Genomic DNA, 23,171 nt, shown 5'->3' on the forward strand with positions numbered 1-23,171 from the left:
AAGAAACATAATAAAATAATTACTGTATAGGCTTATCTATTCATAATGATGCTGCATTGCATCTCTTATGTTTAACCTCCCCCCCCCATGAAAAAAAAATAACTACAGTATATAATTGTCGCAATAAAATAAAAATAGTTTACAGTACACGCTTATTTGAAGATCTGCACGTCTTTATAGGGATTAAGAACAGTTATCTTACGTGATGTCAACACACGCAACCACTAGATGGAGACACATTTCTTTACTCGCACAGGCCAAGATCAGTTTTTCCTCAATGAAACTATACTTGCTCTGAGGCACCCTTGAACAAATTGTAAACTGTTTTACTGAAACCAATCCAGATAATAATTATGATAGTATACAGGTACAGTACACATGTAGTCTTATTTTTTAAACCCACAAACTACACTTGTTTTTGGCTTCTTATCAAATGCTCACATTCCCCTTTGGCACCAACCCCCAAAATACCAATTACCGATAGGTTAAAGTACAAAGAGCAAAATAGTGTAGGACAAACAAAGTTAACTTGTGTGTTTACATTGAAAAGACTCATATTAATGTCATTTACTTTGCTCCTCCTCTTTTAAAAATTTACCTCATGCCGACCTCTGTCACTCTGAAGCGAACAGCCAGTGTACAAAACCTCCTGACTGAGTGAGAGACCACCTTGAGCAGGAATGGAGAAATCAACTGACAGCTCGAAGAAGAAAAAAGTTGTGGCAGTAGTGGGAGGTGGACTGGTAAGACGAAGTGGATGTCAATACTCATTGTTTTTCTTGAGCTTCATACTGACATTACCAGAGCAACCTTTAAAAGTCACATAAGTGCTTTAACTCACTTGGTGCATTGTAGGTCAAAAGCACCCACTTTAAGTAAAATTGCTGTAGTAGGAGAATCTGATTAAGTGTAATTAACTTATGCAATGACAACTGTTCATCTTATGTGTTTGCAATGAAATAAAAGTAAATTAAAACAAGGCCAGGAACATTATTGGTGTGAGACGCAAATGTATAATGAGAGCTGAATAAGCACATAAGAGTTGTATAATATGTATAAAATTCAATATTGTTCATGTTGTTGTTTTTTTGGCAATGACGCATCCATCTTTTGTTTCTAGGTTGGTGCGCTCAATGCCTGCTTCTTTGCCAAAAGAGGTTTTGATGTGCATTTGTTTGAATCTCGGGATGGTATGATAGATGTTCAAATCTCCCTTGACACATAGATCAAAACTTTATCCGACAATGTGACAAATTTGTGATCATAAATTCATTTCTAACCTCCTGGCCAGATATCCGGCAAGCAAAAATCGTGAAGGGGAGAAGTATCAACCTGTCTTTATCTCACAGGGGCCGCCAGTCACTCAAGCATGTCGGAATAGAGGAGAAGGTTTGTTGACATAATTGATTCCTGTAACAGGACATCTAGAACTCACATGCAGGGACATTGGCATGGTAGCAGCTATACAAATTAGAATTTGTATGGGTACCGTAAATGAATGTTACTAACTAACTATACATGTAGACAACCAACTATTCATACTTATATGGAAAGTTTATTGTGCTAAGATGCATGTTGTATGGAAGAATGGGAAAACCCTATAGTCCATCAAGCAAGGAAGTCTAGCGAAATCCCCATCAGTATTTGCTACTTCATTATTGTGTAGAAAAATGTATAGTATAGTGATATGGTGAGTACAATTTGTAGTGACGTTCTACTCTAATTTGTTGCTTGGTCTTTTAGATCATCTCCCAGGGAATCCCCATGCATGCAAGAATGATTCATTCACTAAATGGTGTGCAGTCTCCAATTCCGTATGGCAAAAAGGGCCAGGTGAGCCTTCACATGAGTGTCTCTGTCTACACTTTTCCCAACAAGATCCGGGCATTAAGGCAAATAATTATTCTTTCAAATTACTGTATCTTGCGGTCCGCTTCATAGACAACGATGATTTATTATATTCACAACTTGATTATGTTGATGTTAGCATATGGATTTGTGTATTAAATTAATCAAATATGTACTGCTGGGTTATCACACAAACACCATTTGCTGGTATCCATTGTTCATTATTATAACTTATGCACTGTGGCGGTTTGAAGATTAAATATGTATTTTTGCTTTTCAATCAACTGGACACGTAATGTACCAAGATAAGCATGTATAATTGGTAAACATTGACACAACAAAACCAAATGACTGCATACATGCACATACAAAGCTGACTTGTCAAAGTTACATTATTATTATTTTTCATAATTGAAAAATAATTAAATAACATTTATCGGTCGAAAAAGGATCGTTTGTATCGTATGTTGCAGAGGGCACAGAAATTGAAATGATCCTTAACATGTGAAGGCCGGAGGCTTCTGGTTTTCCATTTTCAGTGAACAGTATACTGTCTATTTGTGGAGCTGTAACTGCAGAATTGCACAATAATGAGACATTGTTTTCACTTCAGTACATCCTGTCAGTAGACCGAGCCAATCTGAACAAAGAGCTGCTAACAGGTAAGACCATTATCTAGCTTTCGCAGGGAACATACTGTATAGTGTAGACAAACATTCATGTGAGACGAAGATGCCAGTCGTCCACTGTGCCGCTCAATATACTATATTTTACAGAAAAACAATTCATACCTATACAACAAAATGTACAGAATCGTGCCTAAAAATATTGAAGCCTTTTCATTTAGGAGATTTGGTTTGGTATGACCTCTTTTTCAGCGGTTAGCTCGTTTTGCTAGTTTGCTAATACTTATTGATAAATAGTTTACCAATATATACAGGTATATATTAGCAAGTTTACAATGCAAGCTGTGACAGCAAAATCCCTGAGTGCACTCAACGCTTAATTTTATGGCTCTTTGAATTCAATTTTAAAGTGTATGTTATTTATTTATTTTTATTATTATTTTTTTTTAATCAGTAAAGATTCATGTTATTAATGTTGTGGCTCAGTTTCCACTGCGAGAATAATGTGTGGCAGCATGGGGCTGTTTTTTAATTAAACTTGATCTTATCAGGACAAATCAGACTCCTGCAACAAAAACAGGCATAAAGCCATTTCTAAGCCATTAGATACACTAGAAATAAGCTTCTGTGTGATGTTTTTTTTACAATCTTAAAATGAATCAGTGTGGGGGAAATTATTTTTTCTTCTTCTTTGCATTGAAAAAGTTTCCATAGTTGGACGGAAATAATAGTCACGTGCAACTGGTTCTGTTATGCTATGCAAATTATTATTTTGTTATTTTTTTTAAAGAAAATTTTACCCCCAACAGAGGCTGAGACATACGCAAACAACAAGTTGAACTTTGACCACAAACTACAGGACTGGAGTGCTGAATCGGGGCTAATGACCTTTATCAGGTAAATCTTTATGGTTACTTCATCCGTGAGATGAGGCGCTCGAACAGTCTCGCCTCATTTTAACACAATATTATTTCTACCTCCTCCCGCATCACTCCTCTGTAGATATGAGATGGGGGAAAATATGAGCCCCGACAACAGACTTATAAAAGTCCGTGGCCCTGACATGCTGTATTCACTTCCGGAAACACAGCGTTGTGAGTGACGTTGTGGTCACTTTGGGGACGCATTACGTCCGCAGACCAGAATCAGGTCGCATTTAATAGGTAATGTGAACGCTTACTCAAAAAAAATCGGATTTTACCCAAATAAATCGGAATTGAGCATTAAGAACTGCAGCGTGAACATAGCCTATATCACTGAACACATGTGGGTACAGGAAGAAGAAAAACATTTCGTGCCCCGCCCCCATTTTTCCACCGGGACTTTGTCTAGAACATTATTATAAGTGCATCTTTGCCTAGCATCGTATCTTTATTAACACGAAAGAAAACGAAAAAAAAGAAAGAAATATAAATAACACTGTTTTTTAGTCTGTAACAAAAGATGTAAAGTGCATCAATTTGCCTGAAATTTAAATAAATATTAAATCCCTATTTGAACTATAAACATTTTTTGACGGCTAATTTAACTATACGATACTGAAAAATAAAAATTCATAGAATCGATAAAAAATAAATATACAGTAATCCACAATATTTAAAACAATTTAACCTACAAAGTAAAAAATGAAACATGTTTTTTTTTTAAATCAACATGAGGAAGTCAGCATTAATGGCTAGTAGTGTAGTGTAATTTCATGATTGTTGTAAAAAGTATTCCTTTCCTGGTGCTTAGGGATCTGTATTGTGTTGCATATGTGACTCATTGTGTCCTATCAATCAAAAAGAGATGTGAAATTCGATGGCATGCTAACTGATGAATGCAAAAAAAATGTCACCGCTCTCCAATGAAAATCCTTCGCCTGCTGCCACTATCCTGCTAGCGCATAAACAAATGCAGCAAGTATTGAGGCTAATATAGGAGAGTGTGTTGCTGTGTTGTTGAATTCTTTGTTTTAACTGTTTTTATTGATCATGTGTGTAAGTGCATACAAGTACTTATGGGCCTTGAACATGTTTGCTGTCTGTGTCTAGAGTATGCGATTATTCAGCGGTATTTGAAGCGTGTGACTTTTATTAGCCTTCCAATTGCTTGTTTTAGAGATAAAAGCAACATACCATTTACAACCTAATTACCAGTCAAACAAGGTCATTTTACTTAAGGGAATTGCAGGGAACACAGCACACCGAGGGCAACACATCTAATTGAATCAAACAGTTTTTCATATTTAATTCATCCTTTTACATCCTGTAGAGTGCTGATTTATTTCATTTGTTAATTTAATGTCTGGTGGCCAATAATCTACTCAGCTGAATGAGTCACGAGCGCAAATGCATTTGCATCAGGTTCTACATTGAGGCGAGTGTGTAAAGTGCACTGTGCACTATAAAACCATTCACCTCACACATCTAGGACACAGACCACACTTTTGCTCATTTTTGCTCACTTTTGCATCCTTACCAATAATGGCAAATTTGTTGCCTCCAGTTTGTATAATTACACATACAAGAGCCTCTTTCCCACCATAATGGGATAATAGGATATGATAATAGATCATGGAAGTAGAGGAAACAAGATATGATTTCTTTTTGGATATACAAGAGAGATGCCTTACACTGTAAAAACTATAACCCCGCTTAAACTGAAAAAAAGAAAAGCAAAAAACATGTCCAGATATCCATCCATCCATCCATTTTCTTGGCCGCTTTTCCTCACTAGGGTCGCGGGGGTGCTGGAGCCTATCCCAGCTGGCTTCGGGCAGTAGGCGGGGTACACCCTGAACTGGTTGCCAGCCAATCGCAGGGCACACAGAGACGAACAACCACACTCACATTCACACCTAGGGACAATTTGGAGAGTTCAATTAACCTGCCATGCATGTTACATCTAAAACATTTGACTTCACAGAAACTAAATTGAGGACTTTGTATGACCTGATTTTTCATGTTGATGTAAACATGAAAAAAAAAAAAATCTGAAAGAACATTTCCCACTATTAATAAGTATAGGTGTCTCTCCTTTCTCAATTGGACCGATTTTGGTCGCTGGAAAAGCCATCAGCTGGATGATACTGCCCTCTAAAGGATCATCCGAGAAATGCACGTGTCAGATCATATACAGTACGTCAGGGTTTTAATGGGGGAAGAAAATATTATACTCATGGAAGAGAGGACTCAAAATTTCTTGTATTTAATATGATACGTTTGGCTTTAATGACTGAACACATACAACCATAAGATCAATGCATTATATACTGTAATTGGTTTTATTGTTGAAGAGCAAAGGCAACTTTGATATGCTTAACCTTCATCCTCTTTATTTAGAAACAAATTATTATTATTATTATTAGTTTATTTTTATTTATTTTATTTTTTTATTTTTTCCAATATTTAATTTTTTTATTTTAATTTTTTACATTTCATTTTTTTTAAATGTTAAAATTTAAAATTTTTAAATTTTTAAATTTTTAAATTTTTAAATTTTTAAATTTTTTACACAGTAATTTTAGAAATGTTGAGAACCCATTTTGCCTTCCATGTTTCCTTGTGCTCTTCAGCCCGGACGGATCCAGAAAGCAGATCGAAGCAGACCTCATTGTGGGTTGTGATGGTGCCTTTTCAGCGGTTCGCAAGCAATTCCTTCGTCAAAGCCGCTTTAACTACAGTCAGACTTATATCCCTCACGGCTACATGGAGCTCACCATGCCGCCCGTCAATGGAGAGGTCAGTTCTGCTTCGAGACGAGTGCAATAATCACATTTGTAGACACAAATGTTTTTCCATCCTCAGTTTGTCATGAAGCCCAATTTTCTCCACATTTGGCCCCGGAACACGTTCATGATGATTGCACTTCCCAACTTGGTAAGTGGGATTTATGTTTTTTCCCTCGGTGTGGATGTATGATTTAAAATGTCATTGCCTGACATTATTTGCATACACTTGGCATAATCAGCATAATCAGTTCAGTAACTTTCAAGTGATTTACCCTCACTGATGCCTTTGGTGGTTTTAGCGTTATTTACCATTATAGACTTAATAATAGGGAATATTACACTGCAAAATGTCTTGGCACATTGTGGTTTAACCTACTTTTTACACTACAGTGTTATGCTTCATGTCATAAGTGTTCTTTTTTTTCTATGAAAACCTTTCTCTGTCTCTCCTGTCCTTAAACCCAAAATGATTTTTCAGCATGGCTGAGTCAGCAACTGCGCCTTGTCTCAAGGAAGACAAGGTTAAAGCAGCAGGCTTGAAAGTGCATCAGCTGTCACTCACTGTCCTTAGCACCTCGAATGTCTTTGGAATAAGAAAAAAACATATAAAAAAAAAGGTGCATAGTTGCTGCTGTGGTTAGAGAGAGACAGTGAAAATGAGTCCTTCCAGGGAGAACTTTGTAACAATGCTATGATAAGTGCAGCCATTGATTATCATATTCAAGATGACTAATTCATTTGCCAGATGCCGACGCATGGATCAAAGCCATGTATTGAACCTTAAAAGCAACTACATGAGATGTGGTGTGAATTTATGCAAATGACTTCCCCTAAAATAAAGGACAGAAGATGAACTTGAGTGTTAATAGTAGTAGTAGTCAGATATATAAAAGTTCTCCTGTTTCGTAATAATACTCATTGGAGCCACATTGGAGAGGGAGGTAATGCCAACACCATCATTCAAAAGTGAACAAACACCTAAAAGCAAGTAACTCTCTTTTTCTGAACAAAGTGAAGTGAAAATATTTTCAGAATGTATATGTCTTTTAAGATTGCAGTTGTGTCAGCATTTTTCATCCCATCTATTAGGTGGACTACTTGATTATTAGATTTTTTCGAACCCAGCCCTACCTAATATTTGTATTATTTATCTTAGGGATGTTCGATACCACCTATTTTCAGACAGATACCAGTACAAGTACTCAACTCTTGAGTAGTAGCTGATACCGATACCAAGTACTGATACCACTAGTACTTTTGATTCATAAAAAAATCCCCCTAAAAATCAGTGACATAGCTTTCAAGCAAGACTTATATATCCCAATTTAGTTTTTTTTCTTTAAAATTGCATACAATTAAAGACAATTTTCTATTCTTCTAATTTCTAGTTCCTGATCGTAAAACGGCCATAAGCATCGGCTGCCATCACAAGTATCGATACCTTGAAATAAGGCCGGGTATCGGTACTCGCCCATCCCTAATTAATCTGTATTGTTTACTTTCGAAATATCAATGGCCTCTTGTGGCGTTATTTTTCCGTGATTTTTGACATTTCGAAACGCAGCCATACTGAATAAAAGAGAGTCTAGTGTTCCGTCAGTACAGAGATTCATCTCCCTGAATGAAAAGATGTGAAATCCATGTGAATCTCTTTTATTCTTTATAGGACAAGACTTTCACCTGCACTCTCTTCATGCCCTTTGAAGAGTTTGAGAAGATCACCAAAGGAGATGAAGTCATTACGTTTTTCCAAAAATACTTTCCTGACGCCATACCATTGATAGGAGTGTAAGCCACTTCCTCACCTCCACCTCTCTCGCTTTCTTCCCTCCCTGACTTCCCCATTTATCCTCCTTTGCTGTTAATTTCCTATCCAACCACGCCACGCCATCTTCAGAATATTTCCATCTCATCAACTCCATCCAGACAAGCACAGTCTGTGAAGTGTAAAATTGAAGTCTGACTCTTACATGTCTGTGAGCCACCCACTTTTAATTGAAGGTGAAGTGTGTGTTGTGGCTGACTACAGAGAGAGCGCACGTAGCATTGAGCTCTACCAGCGCTGCAGGCTTTTTCTCTCAGCGCTGACTTCACTTGGAGCAAACAATTGAATCTGCGATTTTGTTCCTCTTTCTGGCTCTTTAGCTCCACAAACAGTTGCGTTAGCTTACTCATATTGGATGTCGGCAGTATGTGTGCTCTGTTTACAAGAATGTAGCTTTCCAAAGAAACAAAACGAGTCCAATAATATTTCTCCCGCATTTATATCTCCCAGGGAAGCTCTGAAAATAGATTATTTTCGATTGCCTGCCCAGGCCATGGTGTCCGTCAAGTGCTCCCCATATCACATTGGAGACAAATGTGTCCTCATGGGCGACGCGGCACATGCAGTGGTGCCCTTCTACGGGCAGGGAATGAATGCTGTAAGTAACATCAAGGGAATTAAAGGACCAAGTCAACCCACTTTTTTTTTTTTTTTTTACAATAATATGTTCTATGCAGCCCCGCTGGTCTAAATATGACATTCTGGTTAACTCATTCACTGCCATTGACGGCTATTGACGTCAAAAATTCATTTGAACTATTTCTATTAGTTTAACATTTTTTCCCACTTTTCTTAACAAGAGTATGAAAACCTAGAAAAAAAAATGTTATACATTTAGAACAGATATAAAATTTGTTATGTCATGCAATTAATTACAGTAAAAAAAATTATTCGCCTGACGCGATTAAAATTAAAATTTGTAATCGTAATTGAATCGCATGACTTCACTAGTTAACTCACGATTAATCAAAAATGTTATATCTGTTCTAAATGTACAATAAAAAAAAAATCTAGGTTTTCATACTCTTGTTAACAAAAGTGGAATCAAATATTAAACTAATAGAAATATTTCAAATAAATTTTTGACGACTATAGCCGTCAATGGCAGTAAATTAGTTAATATTGCGTTAGTAAAATATGAGCCAAGCAGCAAAATGTTGCCATTTTTATCCATCTCAGGTGGCAGCCATTTTGCCACTTGCTGTCGACTGAAGATGACATCACAGTTGCTCGGGTCTGAGGTTGCAACAAATCACAGCTCAGCTTCAGAAAACAGTTGAGCTGTGATTGGCCGTTGCCTGAGCCCGGCGCAACAGTGATGTCATCTTCAGTCGACAGCAAGTGGCAAAATGGCCGCCCCCTGAGATGGATAAAAATGGCTGGATTTAGCTTCATAACTCATTCCACAAATGTAATATTGATCAGAATGTTATGTTTAGACAAGTTAAGTCACATATAACATATTATTGTCAATAAGGTTGAATTTCACTTTAATAAACAAATAGAAATATCGATTTGTTCATCCATTTATGTTTTGTAGGGGTTTGAGGATTGCATTGTCTTTGATGAAATAATGGAGCAGTTCAATGAAGATTTCAGTAAGTGCGTGTGATATGGACAAATGACATGTGACCACTTCCAAACAAGAGTTTTACTATTTTAGGTGCTGTACTGCCCGAGTATACCAGAGTGCGGGTTCCGGATAACCATGCAATCGCAGACCTGGCTATGTACAACTACGTTGAAGTAAGATATGTTAATTTCACGAGTTCACCATGAGCTCATACTTGATGAATGCAACTGAGAAGCAACTAAAGAGATGGTAAAACATGGTGAACAGCGGTCGTGACTGGGTGGACTCGGGTGGGAGAATATTGAGACATTTATTCACAATACTTTTACAGCGAAAGATCTCTGGCAGCCTGTGGAGCATATCCCCGCTGGCGCTATTTAATATTATAGCAATCAACACCTCAGTGTGTTGCATTGAAATACAAAATAGCCCCACCTGGTTTCTTAAAATGAAAACTGAACTCATTAAGCCATGAAGAATAATTACAATTTGAGTGTTTCATATCCAAGTCTCATTGTCTTGTGCTTATTGCACTTTCAAGCTTTAAGGAAGGCCAACAAACAAATGTTTGATCATCGCTTTGAGTGCAACTCCAGTATGTATCAAAATAGAAAACAGTAGCCACTATAAAGATTGAATCCAAAGTAACTTCATATATTACATACGTTATATATAATAAACTGTTGTCATCTGAGGAAACAGCAGATGTTGCCAAAGTAGATCTGATTAATTGTAATGAATCTAATGACTCTGTATGCTAATTTATGCAATGCATATCTTATAGACAGAGTGGAAATAATGTGATATTCAAAGGAGGAACGTAAATAGCAACAGACTTGAACATTGTGAAAATGATGCGCACATAACACACGACAAAGGAGCCTCAACTCCAATAAGACTTCAAAACGGAAATAATATTTCATACAGTCGAGTTTATGCAGTCATAAAATAAATCGTAGGTCTCAGCTTCTGTTATCAGTAGATTTAATAAATTTTCTTATACACTCTAAAAAGTGAATTGTTGCTCAACTTAATTGAATTGCTTCAACTTCTAACGCACAATTGAATTAATTTAATTTAAAATGAATATCCATCCATCCATCCATTTTCTTGACCGCTTTTCCTCACTAGGGTCGCGGGGGTGCTGGAGCCTATCCCAGCTGGCTTCGGGCAGTAGGCAGGGTACACCCTGAACTGGTTGCCAGCCAATCGCAGGGCACACAGAGACGAACAACCACACTCACATTCACACCTAGGGACAATTTGGAGAGTTCAATTAACCTGCCATGCATGTTTTTGGAATGTGGGAGGAAACCGGAGTACCCGGTGAAAACCCACGCAAGCACGGGGAGAACATGCAAACTCCACCCAGGAAGGCCGAAGCCCGGACTCGATCTCACGTCCTCTGCTTAAAATGAATATATTAAGTTTAATGAACTAAATTAATTAAACTTAATGACATAATAATTGAATATGTAAATTGGTTCAACTCTTCTCTTTTTAGAGTGCAGTAAATTCATTTAAATTTCCCACTGCCTGTTTCTTTTGCAGATGCGAGCGCATGTTAACACCAAATGGTTCCGTTTCCGGAAGAATGTTGATAACATCCTCCACTTTCTCATGCCAAAGACAATAATCCCACTTTACACGATGGCAAGTACAAAATAGTATCAGGTGGCACTTTAATCATTTAATTATTCAACCGTCATTTCAAAAGCAAATAATCAATATTCTTTATTTTTTATCCGCCCCCAATCAGGTGACATTCACAAGAATACGATACCATGAAGCTGTGAATCACTGGCACTGGCAGGACAAAGTAAGTTCCTACATTTCATACATGCTCAACTTGCACCCTTTAAGTGTGTGGTTACACTAAAAGATGTTGCCTCTCTCAGGTGTGCAGCTGCATGAATTCATTCTTCTCGCCAGTGAATTCACAAAACTGCGATACAGTGCAGTGTTGTGTGTTGACTGTGGAGATGTCTGTAAACATGAAAAACAAACATCACCCTCTGCCAAAGCTTTTGTTTTCAGTAGTGTTCCCCATTGGCACTATTTCAGGAAATTCAGTATTATTCCATCCCTTATGGAAGAACGTGTGTGTATTGGAATCAAAAATTAGGCACAAAGCTTAGCCTGAAGCTTCGAGTATCACACTGTCATTTAACTGACAGAGTGGGATTCAAAATATAAATATTGTCCTGCCAATAATTTAAATATTGTATTTCTTTCACAGGTGATAAATCGTAGCCTGTTATTTGCTGCCACAGGAGCAATTTTGGGAGTTTCTGTCCTGCTCATTAAAAACCCCCAACCCATCAACAAGCTCAGCATCCCCACGGAGAAAATGTGGAACAAGCTGGCAGCATTGGGACCTCCTAAATACTTGGCAACGTTTCTCACATCTAACTGCAGCAATTAGAACCGCTCTCGCAGAGATTAAATTAATTGAATTAAATCTCGTTCAAGGAGACAAAATGTCATAAATCATACTCAATTGAATTCATTACTGTGGTTCATTATGTGCAAATGGCATTGATTAAAACGCAACAGTGCAAGTTGTAGGATGTTATATGGTACAACTTGTTTGCAATTATTTGAAATTCCGTCATTATTGTTAAACAAAAGTAAATGGTAAATACAAATATTTATACATAAGAGCACTCTTCTGTTCGAGCACTGACTCAATAGTGGAGTTTCCATCCACCCATTTTTATTCAAATCTGATCTCATCTATTTCGCAATCCTCATACATACTGTATAATTCTACCATTTTCAACAGCGACGGCCATCTTCACACGGGGGACATTTTGTGTGAAAATACAGAAAGCATGGGAGTCAGGTAGTCAAAAATAGTATCTCTTTATTCAAACAATTTTCACAATGTAACATGTACAGTATCTCACAAAAGTGAGTACACCTGTCACATTTCTGCAGATGATTAATTATATCTTTTCATGGGACAACAGTGAAGAAATGACACTTTGATACAAAGAAAAGTAATTTATTGTTCCCTTAAAATAGCTAAAAATACAGCCATTAATCCATTAATACCCCTGGCAACAAAAGTGAGTACACCCCTAAGTACAAATGTCCAAATTAGTCATTTTTCCTCACAAGTGTCATGAGGAGGGACTTGTTGGTCATGTGACTTGTTAGTTAGAATGTCTCAGGTGTGAATAATGAGCAGGTGTGTAAAATTTGATAAATGAAGGTTGAGGAAAGTAAGGTCTGGAATATCTGCCAGCTCCATGATGTCATCATAGAAGAGTCAAAGAAGATTCCATTGGCCACCTGTGAAACTCTGGTGAACACCGAGACCAACACTCTAAAAAGAGAATTGTTGAACCAATTTAAGATTACAAATTGAATTGTTGACTAACTTTAAAAAAAATCGCTTCAAGTGGTAAAACACGATTGAATTAAGTCAGTCCAAAGTGAATATATTCATAAGTTTAAGTGATTATGAGTTCAATAAACGTAATACTTTTGATTAGAGTCAATTTGGATGAACTTAATTCAGGTGAATATATCAAGTTTAATCAACTCATGATGACGTAAACTTAATATATTCACTTTGGACTGACTTAATTCAATTCAATCGTGTGTTACCACCACTTGAGGAGAAGTTGGTCAACAATTGCATTTTTAATCTTAAATTGGTTTATCAATTCTCTTTTTAGAGTGAAGAGAGTTAAGGCTGCTGGAAAATAATGGCGGCCATAAAAAATATTGACACTGAGCATTTTCACTTAGGGGTGTACTCACTTTTGTTGCCAAGGGTTTAGCTATTAATGGCTGTATTTTGATTTATTTTCAGGGAACAATAAATGTACATCAATATATAAGATTTACAATGACTACTTTTCATTTTGTCAAAGTGTCAGTTATACAGACAGTGTTGTCTTATTTTTGTCGGCTACTGAATGGCTGAAAGCAATTTTATTTATAACCAACTGCTTTTGGATACCAACCATAATTTAATTAACTCACTACTTGAAAACGATCTACAGTTAGCACGGATATGGCAAGAAAATGTAGATGTATGTTTTTACAGCATATAAACTATTTACCAGATGTGAGGAGAGAAATAATATTATACTTTCATTTTTAATCCCTGTCAGGTGTACAGTAGTATGTGATATGGGAATATGCTGAACTTTCACATTGTGAAGGTCAGAGATGCCAAATCCAGGTCCGGAAAGTAAAAACTCTGCCACAGTTTTGCTTTAGCCCCAAGTGCCAGCTAGCTTTAACACCAGGTGGTAGCTAGCTGCTAGGGAACTAGTTAGCTAGCACAAGGGACTAAAGCCAAATTATGTTGCAAGGTTTTTACTTTTTGGACCACCTCTGGTAAAGGTTACTGAAAAAGCCCGACTTGAGGTCATGTTAGTTTCGGCTTGGAATTGTATGCCAAGTCCTAAGACATTCTGCTGCACAGGATGAGAAGTCTCATCTTGGGGGAATCAGAGTGGCCTCACTTGAATGACATTAGCAGAGGACTCTGCAGGGGACGTCATGTCGAAGCGGCGGAAATCGTCACTGGTGATGATGAAGACGATGGAGGAGTTGCTGAAGGTCACCCTCTTTTTGGGTCTCTTCCTGCTGCCGCATGAACCTGAAACGACGATAGGCCTGATGGGGCGCACGACCGGAGCCAGGGGCCGCTCTTTGAAGCTGTGCTGCAGCCAAGACAATCTTGAGCACAGCAGCTGCAGCAAACAGCGGCGGAACTGTCAGGCAAGTAGGAGGGAAGAGATGAGAGTCTGGTGCTTAAATGTGACAATGACATTCACCCCCTCATTTGTATGCCAGGCACACCAGAGACGTGTCTCTTCGGATAACAAATGAAAGTGACAATTTCCCACCCACATTCCATTGCGCCTGTTTACTTAAAACATCTGGTGTGCTCTGTTTTCTGCTTCACTCACAAGTGCAGAACAAATACCCCCTTTGATGAAATGACATTGATTCGTTCTACTTTTAATTCATAAGTCGCTGGAAAGGGGAAATAATCAGGAAGTACGCATCTCATGCAAAACACGCCTAACAAAGTGTTAAATTAGGATGATGCTTCACCATTTGGGGACTCTCTTTCCAGAATACAAATGTGCTCCCACATGCAGAGACAATTTGCAAAAGTGGATGATTACCAACCTTGATGCTCATGAATACATAGATGAGGGGGTTGTAGGCTGTGCTGGACTTGGCAAAGAAGGAGGGGATGATAGCCACAGTGGGTGAGACCATGCTCTTGCTGCCAAACGCCACCATCATCGACACGACGGCGTAGGGCGTCCAGCACAACAGGAAGCAGGAGATCATGAGAAGAAACATTGCAGCTACCTTCTTCTCATATCTCAGGATCTTGATGATCTGGACTGTCTGAAGATCCTGGATGGAGCGTAGCTAATGAAAACGGAGCAAAAAGAAGGAGTCAGTTCATATCTGGGTGGAATTGGCTAATTCTCCTTATGGGTGAACTATGATGATCCCATTTATGAGATGAACTCAAATATCGAAAACTTCTACCACATACACAATATCACAATTTCTCTCAAATATTGTTTACAAACCAGTCTAAATCTTTGATAGTGAGCACTTATCCTTTGCTGAGATAATCCATCCCACCTCACAGGTGTGTCATATCAAGATGCAGATTAGACACCATGATTAGTGCACAGGTGTGCCTTAGACTGCCCACAATAAAATGCCAATCTGAAAGGTGCAGTTTTGTTTTATTGGGGGTGGGGTTCTGGGGTCAGTACTGACTCAGAAAATCAGGCACACCTGTGAGGTGGGATGGAGTATCTCGGCAAAGGAGAAGTGCACACTATCACAGATTCAGACATGAACAATATTTCAGAGAAATGCTGATGTTGTGTATGTGGAACACGTTTTAGATGTTTGAGTTCATCATTGGCAAACAGGTGTAGCAAAAATCAGATTACATGCGCATTTTTGCATGCGGCATCTACCAAACCAAAATGGAGTACTTGGACTTAAATTTCCTCCTCAAACACTGTCATCACTATGGGCAATGTGTTAAGTTTTTTTTTTTTTGCCCCCAAGTTTTTGACAACTGTCATGTTACTCAATAAATATAAATAACTATATATATAAATATAAGATATATATAAACAAGTTTATGTTCCAGACCACTCCAACAATAAGTGAAATTTGCTTCTTTTTTTTAATAGCATTTTTGACACTGAAATTTCATTTTAAGGGCTTTAAACACACTTTAAAAACAATAAAAACACGTTTAAACACATATAGAGATAACACAAAAATATTGAGGAAAAAAAAAGAGTAACAACTATACTACGATAAATTTGGGGATTACTGTAGTCCTCTACAGCAGAGGTCCCCAACCCTGGTCCTCAGGGACCGGTATCCAGCCTGTTTTCCATGCCTCCCACAGCCAACACAGGTGATTCATATCATCAGCTAATCAGCAATCTCTGGAGAAGGCTGATAACGATCTCCACCTGTGTTGGCTGTGGGAGACATGGAAAACAGGCTGGATACCGGTCCCTGAGGACCAGGGTTGGGGACCTCTGCTCTAAAGCAGTGGCTCCCAGTTTTTTTTTTTTTTGTCTTGTGTACCCCCAAGTCCTTTCGTCATACCATAAGAACCTCCCACTCATATGGGTTGATGAGTCTCCAAAAGTAGAATATAACATTTAAAAAAAAAACAACAACGTCATTTAACCGTGAAAATCTCATTGAGATCCGCAGATCTCTTTTTTTAAGAGAGTCCTGGCGCAACACAACACAACACAACATTACGTACAGTTAAAACAGTAAATTAAAAACAGCAACAGGTTAATGACTTCATTTCCAGCTCCTTTAAAATGGCATCAAACTGAGACTAAGTTATGAGATCTGGAAGTTGAATTGTCTTTTGTAAAGAATTCCATTCTGTTGGTGCTCTATACTGAAAAGCCATCTTTCCTTTCTCTGTCCTGACAGTAGGGGCAGTCAAGTAAGTAGATGTTGTTAGACATTATTAACATTTTTAATTCTTTATTTCATATATTAACCATGTTGAAATGTTTTATAGATGTGAAGTAGGTAAAATAGTGTTGAACTCAGTATAATTTGACCTTAACCTAAGATGGTACACATTGTTTGGTCTAGAAGTTCCTTCTCAGTGTTCTGTGCGAAAACACATTCTGTTCGAGAGAGAGAGCGCGCACTCCTACAACTATACTACATTAGGAGCTGTCGAGTTCAACTTGTTTGTGAGATTTTGTTATGGGAAGAAGTACGAGAGGTGCCCTGAAAGTATATTTTGTCTAGAGATGAATACAGCTGCAGTCTGTGTACGAAAATAATATTATGTAACATATTGTGTAAGAACCAATCTGTTCTACTCATTCTTAGTAGGAGGAGAAGGGGCGTTTTACTTCCAAAACTCGATACTATAAAATGCCCCCTTTCCCAAAGGAGGGGGCACATGGGCACACGGGCACTCTTTAATTCCACCTTTTACGTGATGTAAATTGTTGCCGTGACCGGAGAATTCTCTGAAATAAATCATCCTTGCGCAGGGACTCTGTTCATGTCTTATCTCATCATTTGATTTATTGGACACGCAAAAGTATGGATTTTTAAGTATACGCCTTCAATGTCCAGAGAACGGAGAGCGTAAGGTCCATCAGACTTTGGAGGGAGTAACCCTATGAGTCCCTTGTAAATAAATCTGTACCAGTACCAGGTATTGTAATAAATACCATAATTGGTTATTATGAGAAAATCATTTTTCTTTTGCCTCCTTAATTTTAACATTTAATTCCCAGGCATTGTCTTCCTTTTTGAGTCAAAGTAAACAAAAATAAATGTTACATTGAAATTGACTATATATATATATATATCACAAAAACAAATTAGCTTAGTTGAATAAGTCCCCATTAAAGATATAATTATATTTGATCAAGAATTAAAACACTTCTCTCTAAAGGAAATTTGTTTTTGCACATACATATTATATTTTATTATTACATAAATACATATTTTATTGAAGGGCTGATGAAATTACCAATAATATTTATATATAATAATGTCAATGCCATTCTTGTACAAATGCTACAACTTGAAGTTCTGTTTTTGAGGGTGGAATAAAATAAATAAATAAATAAAGCACCATGTCTAAAAGCTGGATTTCTTCTTTTTTTTTTGAATTATATTTATTTTTTTAATGAATGCTCTGTCTCAGCGTGTTGATACTGAAATCTTTTCCATCTGCAGTGAGACCAAAAATACTCTGGATTCAGAATACAGTCTTGCACTTGCTTTTGAAGATGTTCCTACGCTTCTCCCAATTTCTGTGATGTGTAATGATATGCACTCATGCATCTTAGCGCATCGGGGGATTTAACAGACAGGCTGGGAGGTGTTGGAGCTCTCACAAAATCTTGTGGTAGTTAGTAGCCTACACCTACATTATGCTGCAGGTGATCAATGTTTCACCACTTCCATGCTTGCGCTGCGCAAGCCGACAGAATTCACAGATTGGCTCGATACCCACACAACAGAGAAGTCTATCAGAAATCTGCCAAGTTATCGAGTTTAACACAAGTACTGTATTCAGTTGTTATCATCACAGCCCACGCCTTTGTCCCTTTTATTACCAGGCGACAGACGAAATAAACCCAGAAGCTCTTATGATGATAATAGAGCTGAAAACGAAAGGCAGCAGTGAAGGGCGCAGCTCCTTTTCATTAAATGTAAAGTTTGCAATGCGTGTGCTCTATAGGCAGCACAAGATTATGTTGAAGAAAAGAATCTTTTCTTCCGCGTGTTCGTTTTCTTTTGGGTAGTGAGAATGTTGGTTATCCGAATGCAGGCTGGAGATCGATGAACAGTCACTTCGAAGCTTTTATTTCTACAGAATATTCCGGGCACAAGTGAGTTCCCAGACAATTGTGGCAGCCTCTCACTAGTGCGAAGTTACAGCGGACTCACAACATTCTTATACTACCTTGAAGGGCGGTACCACAAAACACCCAAGCCCCCAACCCCCAGCCCCCAGCCCACTAGGAGTTCACCAGACATCATTCAATACACATTGACTTCAACCACAGACAAATGGTCTATTGTTGTGGAAATAGAGGAGGCATCCCAGACAATGCCGGCACGAGCAGAAATTGCGACATCACTCACAAAGACACATCCACAGATGAAAGTTCTACTGAGGAAATAAATAAATGAAAACATTTATGACTAAATCTGGGCCGAAGACCCTCTTCAATTATTAGGGAAGTATGGCACTAATTCCATAATCGGGTCTAGTATACTTTTCATGAATAGCACTTTTACACAGTACGGTAATTAGTAGGGATGTCCGATAAACACTTTTTTTTTAGAACGATACCAGTACGAGTGCTAACCGATACCAAGTATCAATACTACTAGTACTTTTAATACTTAAAATAATGTATTAAAGATAATTTTAAAGAAAGACTTACTTATATATCCCAGTATAACATTTTCCCTTAAAATCGAATGCAATCGACTTCCGTTGTGAGTACCGGTACCTTGAAATGAAGCCCGGTACCGTGTATCAGTACTACTCACCCATCCCTTGTACGTAGTGCAATGTCGTGAAAGCTCCTTGTAGGACATGTTTAAGTAAGCATTTATAAAAATATGGCACGTTAACGATAATATAGACCACTCATAAGAAATGTAATCGTGTCCTTATGATGCTCATTTCATCTAATTACGTTTCACCTTAGAAAGACAATTCATTTTTGTGTTGCCTTTACAAAAGTTTTAATGAGTTCTTCCCATTCACAACGATTCAGATATTACAGATACCAAGTACCGATACCACTAGTACTTTTGATGCATAGCATTTCCCCCCAAAACAATGATAGATCAATTTAAGGAAAAACTATATATCACAAGGTAACATTTTTCCCTTAAAATTGATTGTCAATTTTCCATTCTTCTAATTTCTAATTTCGAGTTAATGATCATAAAAAGGCTGATACTAGTATTGATCACAACCACGAGTACCGATAACTCCAATCAAGACATAGTATCGGACCGATAAGATACCTGGTATCAGCCCGATACTGATGCCTGATGTTGGCACTCGCCCATCTCTAAAAAAACAAACCTATTTGAATGTCTCACCATTTGTACTGCGTAGAGAATGTTTCCATAGCAGTAGATCATGATGCCAACAGGTACAAAGAAACAAGCCAAGAGGAAGAGAAGAATGAAGGAAGCGTCATTGGGGTCCTTCGATGCCCAGTCCAAGGAGCATCCCAGCTGATGGATCTCCAGCGTGTATCGGTTCCAGCCCAGGAGAGGAGCCGCAGTCCAAGCCAGGGAGTAAAGCCAGATGTGGGCAATGGCCCGCCACGCCCAGGGAAAGTCCACCACCTGGGCGTGGACCACCCGGATGTAGCGCTCGTAAGCCAACGCTGACAGGGTCATGATGGATACGATGCCTGGCGATGGGAGCGAGACAGAGCAGAATTTAGGAAATCATTGAAACCTTGCACATTTGAGACCTACATCTCCTTTTGTAACAGCTTCTACTTTCAGTGAGTGCCATCATCATCATCTATACATCTCTCCAATTACATGCCCTAATACCCTTGTTAAGGCTGTCATAATTCATTAATCTCCTCATTAACTCATACATTGCCATTGACGGCTATACTGTAGACGTCAAAAATTTATTTGAACTATTTCGATTAGTTCCAAATTTTTTCCCACTTTTGTTAACAAGAGTATGAAAACCTAAATTTTTTTTATTGTACATTTAGAACAGATATAAATATTTTGATTAATCGTGAATTAATTACAATAAAAAAAAAATCATCGTCTGACGCCCCTAATTTTCAATAATCTTTTTTTTTTTATTAGGGGCATCAGGCAATTCAGATTTTTAATTGTAATCAATCACATGACTTCACTAGTTAACTCACGATTAATCACAAATTTTATATGTTCCAAATAAACAAACAAAAAAAAAATTCTAGGTCTTCATACTCTTGTTAAAAAAAAGTGGGAAAAAATGTGAAACTAATGGAAATTGTTTTAGTAATAATTGTTCACGTCTATAGCCGTCAATGGAAATGGCTCAAATGAATTATTGACGTCTATAGCCGTCAATGGCAGTGAATGAGTTAATGGATGAATCGCTGAACTGACGTCAATAAACGGACAGACAAGCTTCACGGCGAGTCGCCCGGGTTCATCTCCTCACATCAAATTTCAGGACGAGTTTTGCCAGAGCATGACAGCCATTATTGCTGCAGGTCCCCTAGCTTGCCTTTGTGTCAATCAACGACCTCCGCTGAGTAATACTTCGGATGACGTGCAAGGATGATATGGCATATTAGTCAACAAAGGACTCCCCCCCCACCCTCGCTCTGGAGGACTCAGAATGACGCAATCTTTTTTTTTTCCTTTCTTTTTTTTCTTCCAGTGCAAACATCTGCCAGCAAGGATTTACACACTGCATGAAGACTCCATTATGTACAATTAATTTGGGACTCGCAGTTGTGATTAGTTTTACTGTTGTAAGCAATTTTGTGACATTGTAGAACTGTGAGAAAAAATATATTTTTTAACAAGGGATAATGAAATTAATAATAATAACTATTTGATCTTGCAAAAGTCTTGCACTAGGTTTAAATTGTCACGTAGTTAACATCTGAAATTGGGAAACGGGTGTTTACCTTCTCTAATCTCTTATTAAAACTCGTATTCATAAAAAAACAGACTTGTCCTCTCATCTGAATGTGGGCCAAGTCTACAGGACATTTCAATGTCACTCCATTGAAGACCATTCATTCGATGGCAAATGTAAATTATAGCTCCACTTTCAGATGTATCCGTGTTTGTCATACAAATCACACACGTCCGTTTTTCCAATTATGAGAGCCAAGTGGACCGCAGCTTCCTTCTGATCAGTAGATAATAGAAAATGTCAATTAAAGTACAGAAGAAGCAACCAGCGCGTAGCATGATGACTCTGCTAATAAATAAGTCATGGTAAGGGTTGTATCATCACGCATCAGTCCTCCTCTTGAACTATAATTCTTAGTGAGTCTGGGTGGATGTGTCAGGGTTACCCATGTGTGTTCATTCACACTTCACCGTCACACTAGAGGCAAGGTGAATGTGTCAAAAGCATTCCCATGCATGCGTGAAGCAATAGAATGAATATTTCCTGCATAATAACTTATTATAACAGTGTCTAGTCGAGAAATCTTAAGATGGAACCTTCTCCAATCATCCATGCTTTTAATGATAAGTTATTAAGACGATCTGGAAGGTCATTTTCAGTCTCACCATTCACAACACAAATTTTGTGTCAAGTTCTGAGACACAGTAGCATATTAATAGTTTGACACACCATTAACTGACTTTTTTAAATTTATTTATTGATCAAACAAAAGACAATTGTGCGGAACTGCTGGACACAGCATAAAGCCAGGGTTTTAATTTAGTGCATTTGGATGGATTATTCATTACATGCTACTTGCATCATACAGCAGTTATGTTTGTATGCTTTTTTTTTTTTTTTTTAAAGATGACTGGACTAGAATATTTCTAGAAATAATAATCCAAAGAAGAAATATAGTTCAGGAAATCGTTTTCGTAAATAATAATAATAATCATCATAATAATCGTTAAAAAAATTATAAAAAAAAAAAAATACATATATATATATATATATATATATATATATATATAAGAGAGAGCAATGATGATGACATGTCAAATCGGTAAAATTACCGAATGAACAATACTGAGCTCTTCAGGAAAAATAAAAAATAAAAATAAATCATAATAATCGTCATAATCAGCATCGTTATTATTGTCATTATTATTATTTTTTAGTAATTATTAATTAAAAATACAATTGCTTCAACCTCTACTATGAAGAAAATGATTTTGGAAAAATAATACATTTGATCGATTGATCTGTCTCTTACCGAATAAACTGTTACTGAAGCCGTCCCACACGCATGTCGCTTGGCTCCAAATCCACCCGCCTTTGACGCACGAAACAAACGTAAAGTTTATCCCGATGACGGAAACCAGCAAATCGCTCAAACTTATGTTGACGAGTAACAAATTGGTCGGCGTCCGAAGTCTCTTGAATTTGCAGTAAAGTAGAATAACAAGAACGTTGTTGCAGAAGCCAAACACTCCGATGGTTCCGATGGCGAAGGCGAGAAGTTTGTAGGTGCCGAAAGCAAACAGGTAATGTTCGGCGCTTTTCTCGTCTCTTGTTTCATTGTAAGGATTCATTGCGGGGATGAGAACGTGGTTTCGTGCATTGTGGAGGCTTCGGTGTGGAGCGCGCGTCCTGACCGGCGCATGACGCTCAATGACAGCCAGCGCCGCGCTGCTCATTCAAACAAAACCCGCAAGAAGGCACGCCTCCTCACAAACTGGGTCAATGTACCACTGTCACATGACACACATTTAGTGGTATTGCACGTCCGATCACAGTGAAAATGCTTTTTAAAGCTGTCATTTTTTAGAAAAACGGAAATACACCCAAGATTGTTTATATGTGGACACTTTTGCAGATCCAATAAAGCC

At 37.8% G+C, this 23,171-nt stretch overlaps 2 protein-coding genes across 2 annotated transcripts; one reads left to right on the forward strand and one right to left on the reverse strand.

Annotated features, from left to right (window-relative positions):
* The first annotated feature begins 608 nt into the window (after positions 1-608).
* Positions 609-12,159, forward strand: kmo (kynurenine 3-monooxygenase). The gene is made up of 15 exons (XM_077581441.1): positions 609-743; positions 1,121-1,190; positions 1,292-1,389; positions 1,744-1,833; positions 2,462-2,510; positions 3,284-3,371; positions 6,031-6,196; positions 6,263-6,334; positions 7,853-7,974; positions 8,462-8,609; positions 9,552-9,609; positions 9,675-9,757; positions 11,136-11,237; positions 11,344-11,403; positions 11,824-12,159. The coding sequence occupies exons 1-15, from the start codon at positions 681-683 to the stop codon at positions 12,007-12,009; spliced, it is 1,455 nt and encodes a 484-aa protein (XP_077437567.1). The 5' UTR covers positions 609-680; the 3' UTR covers positions 12,010-12,159.
* Positions 12,160-12,453: 294 nt separating this feature from the next.
* On the reverse strand, positions 12,454-22,935 carry opn3 (opsin 3). Its single transcript, XM_077581442.1, has 4 exons — positions 22,556-22,935; positions 19,734-20,053; positions 14,745-14,996; positions 12,454-14,320 (listed from the first exon to the last, which is right to left on the reverse strand). The coding sequence occupies exons 1-4, from the start codon at positions 22,872-22,874 to the stop codon at positions 14,054-14,056; spliced, it is 1,158 nt and encodes a 385-aa protein (XP_077437568.1). The 5' UTR covers positions 22,875-22,935; the 3' UTR covers positions 12,454-14,053.
* Positions 22,936-23,171: the final 236 nt, after the last annotated feature.

The sequence above is a fragment of the Vanacampus margaritifer genome, chromosome 12, assembly GCF_051991255.1.
Source record: "Vanacampus margaritifer isolate UIUO_Vmar chromosome 12, RoL_Vmar_1.0, whole genome shotgun sequence".
In the NCBI taxonomy this organism is placed as follows: domain Eukaryota; kingdom Metazoa; phylum Chordata; class Actinopteri; order Syngnathiformes; family Syngnathidae; genus Vanacampus; species Vanacampus margaritifer.

Excerpts from the sequence above, each read along its gene's own strand:
- opn3 (XM_077581442.1), bottom strand. The coding sequence starts at position 22,874 with ATGAATCCTTACAATGAAACAAGAGACGAGAAAAGCGCCGAACATTAC. Across the intron at positions 20,054-22,555 it reads CTTCAGTAACAGTTTATTCG|GCATCGTATCCATCATGACC; the intron begins GTAAGAGACAGA and ends TCCCATCGCCAG. Across the intron at positions 14,997-19,733 it reads TTCTCTACGCAGTACAAATG|CTACGCTCCATCCAGGATCT; the intron begins GTGAGACATTCA and ends CGTTTTCATTAG.
- kmo (XM_077581441.1), top strand. The coding sequence starts at position 681 with ATGGAGAAATCAACTGACAGCTCGAAGAAGAAAAAAGTTGTGGCAGTA. Across the intron at positions 2,511-3,283 it reads GAACAAAGAGCTGCTAACAG|AGGCTGAGACATACGCAAAC; the intron begins GTAAGACCATTA and ends TACCCCCAACAG. Across the intron at positions 8,610-9,551 it reads ACGGGCAGGGAATGAATGCT|GGGTTTGAGGATTGCATTGT; the intron begins GTAAGTAACATC and ends TATGTTTTGTAG.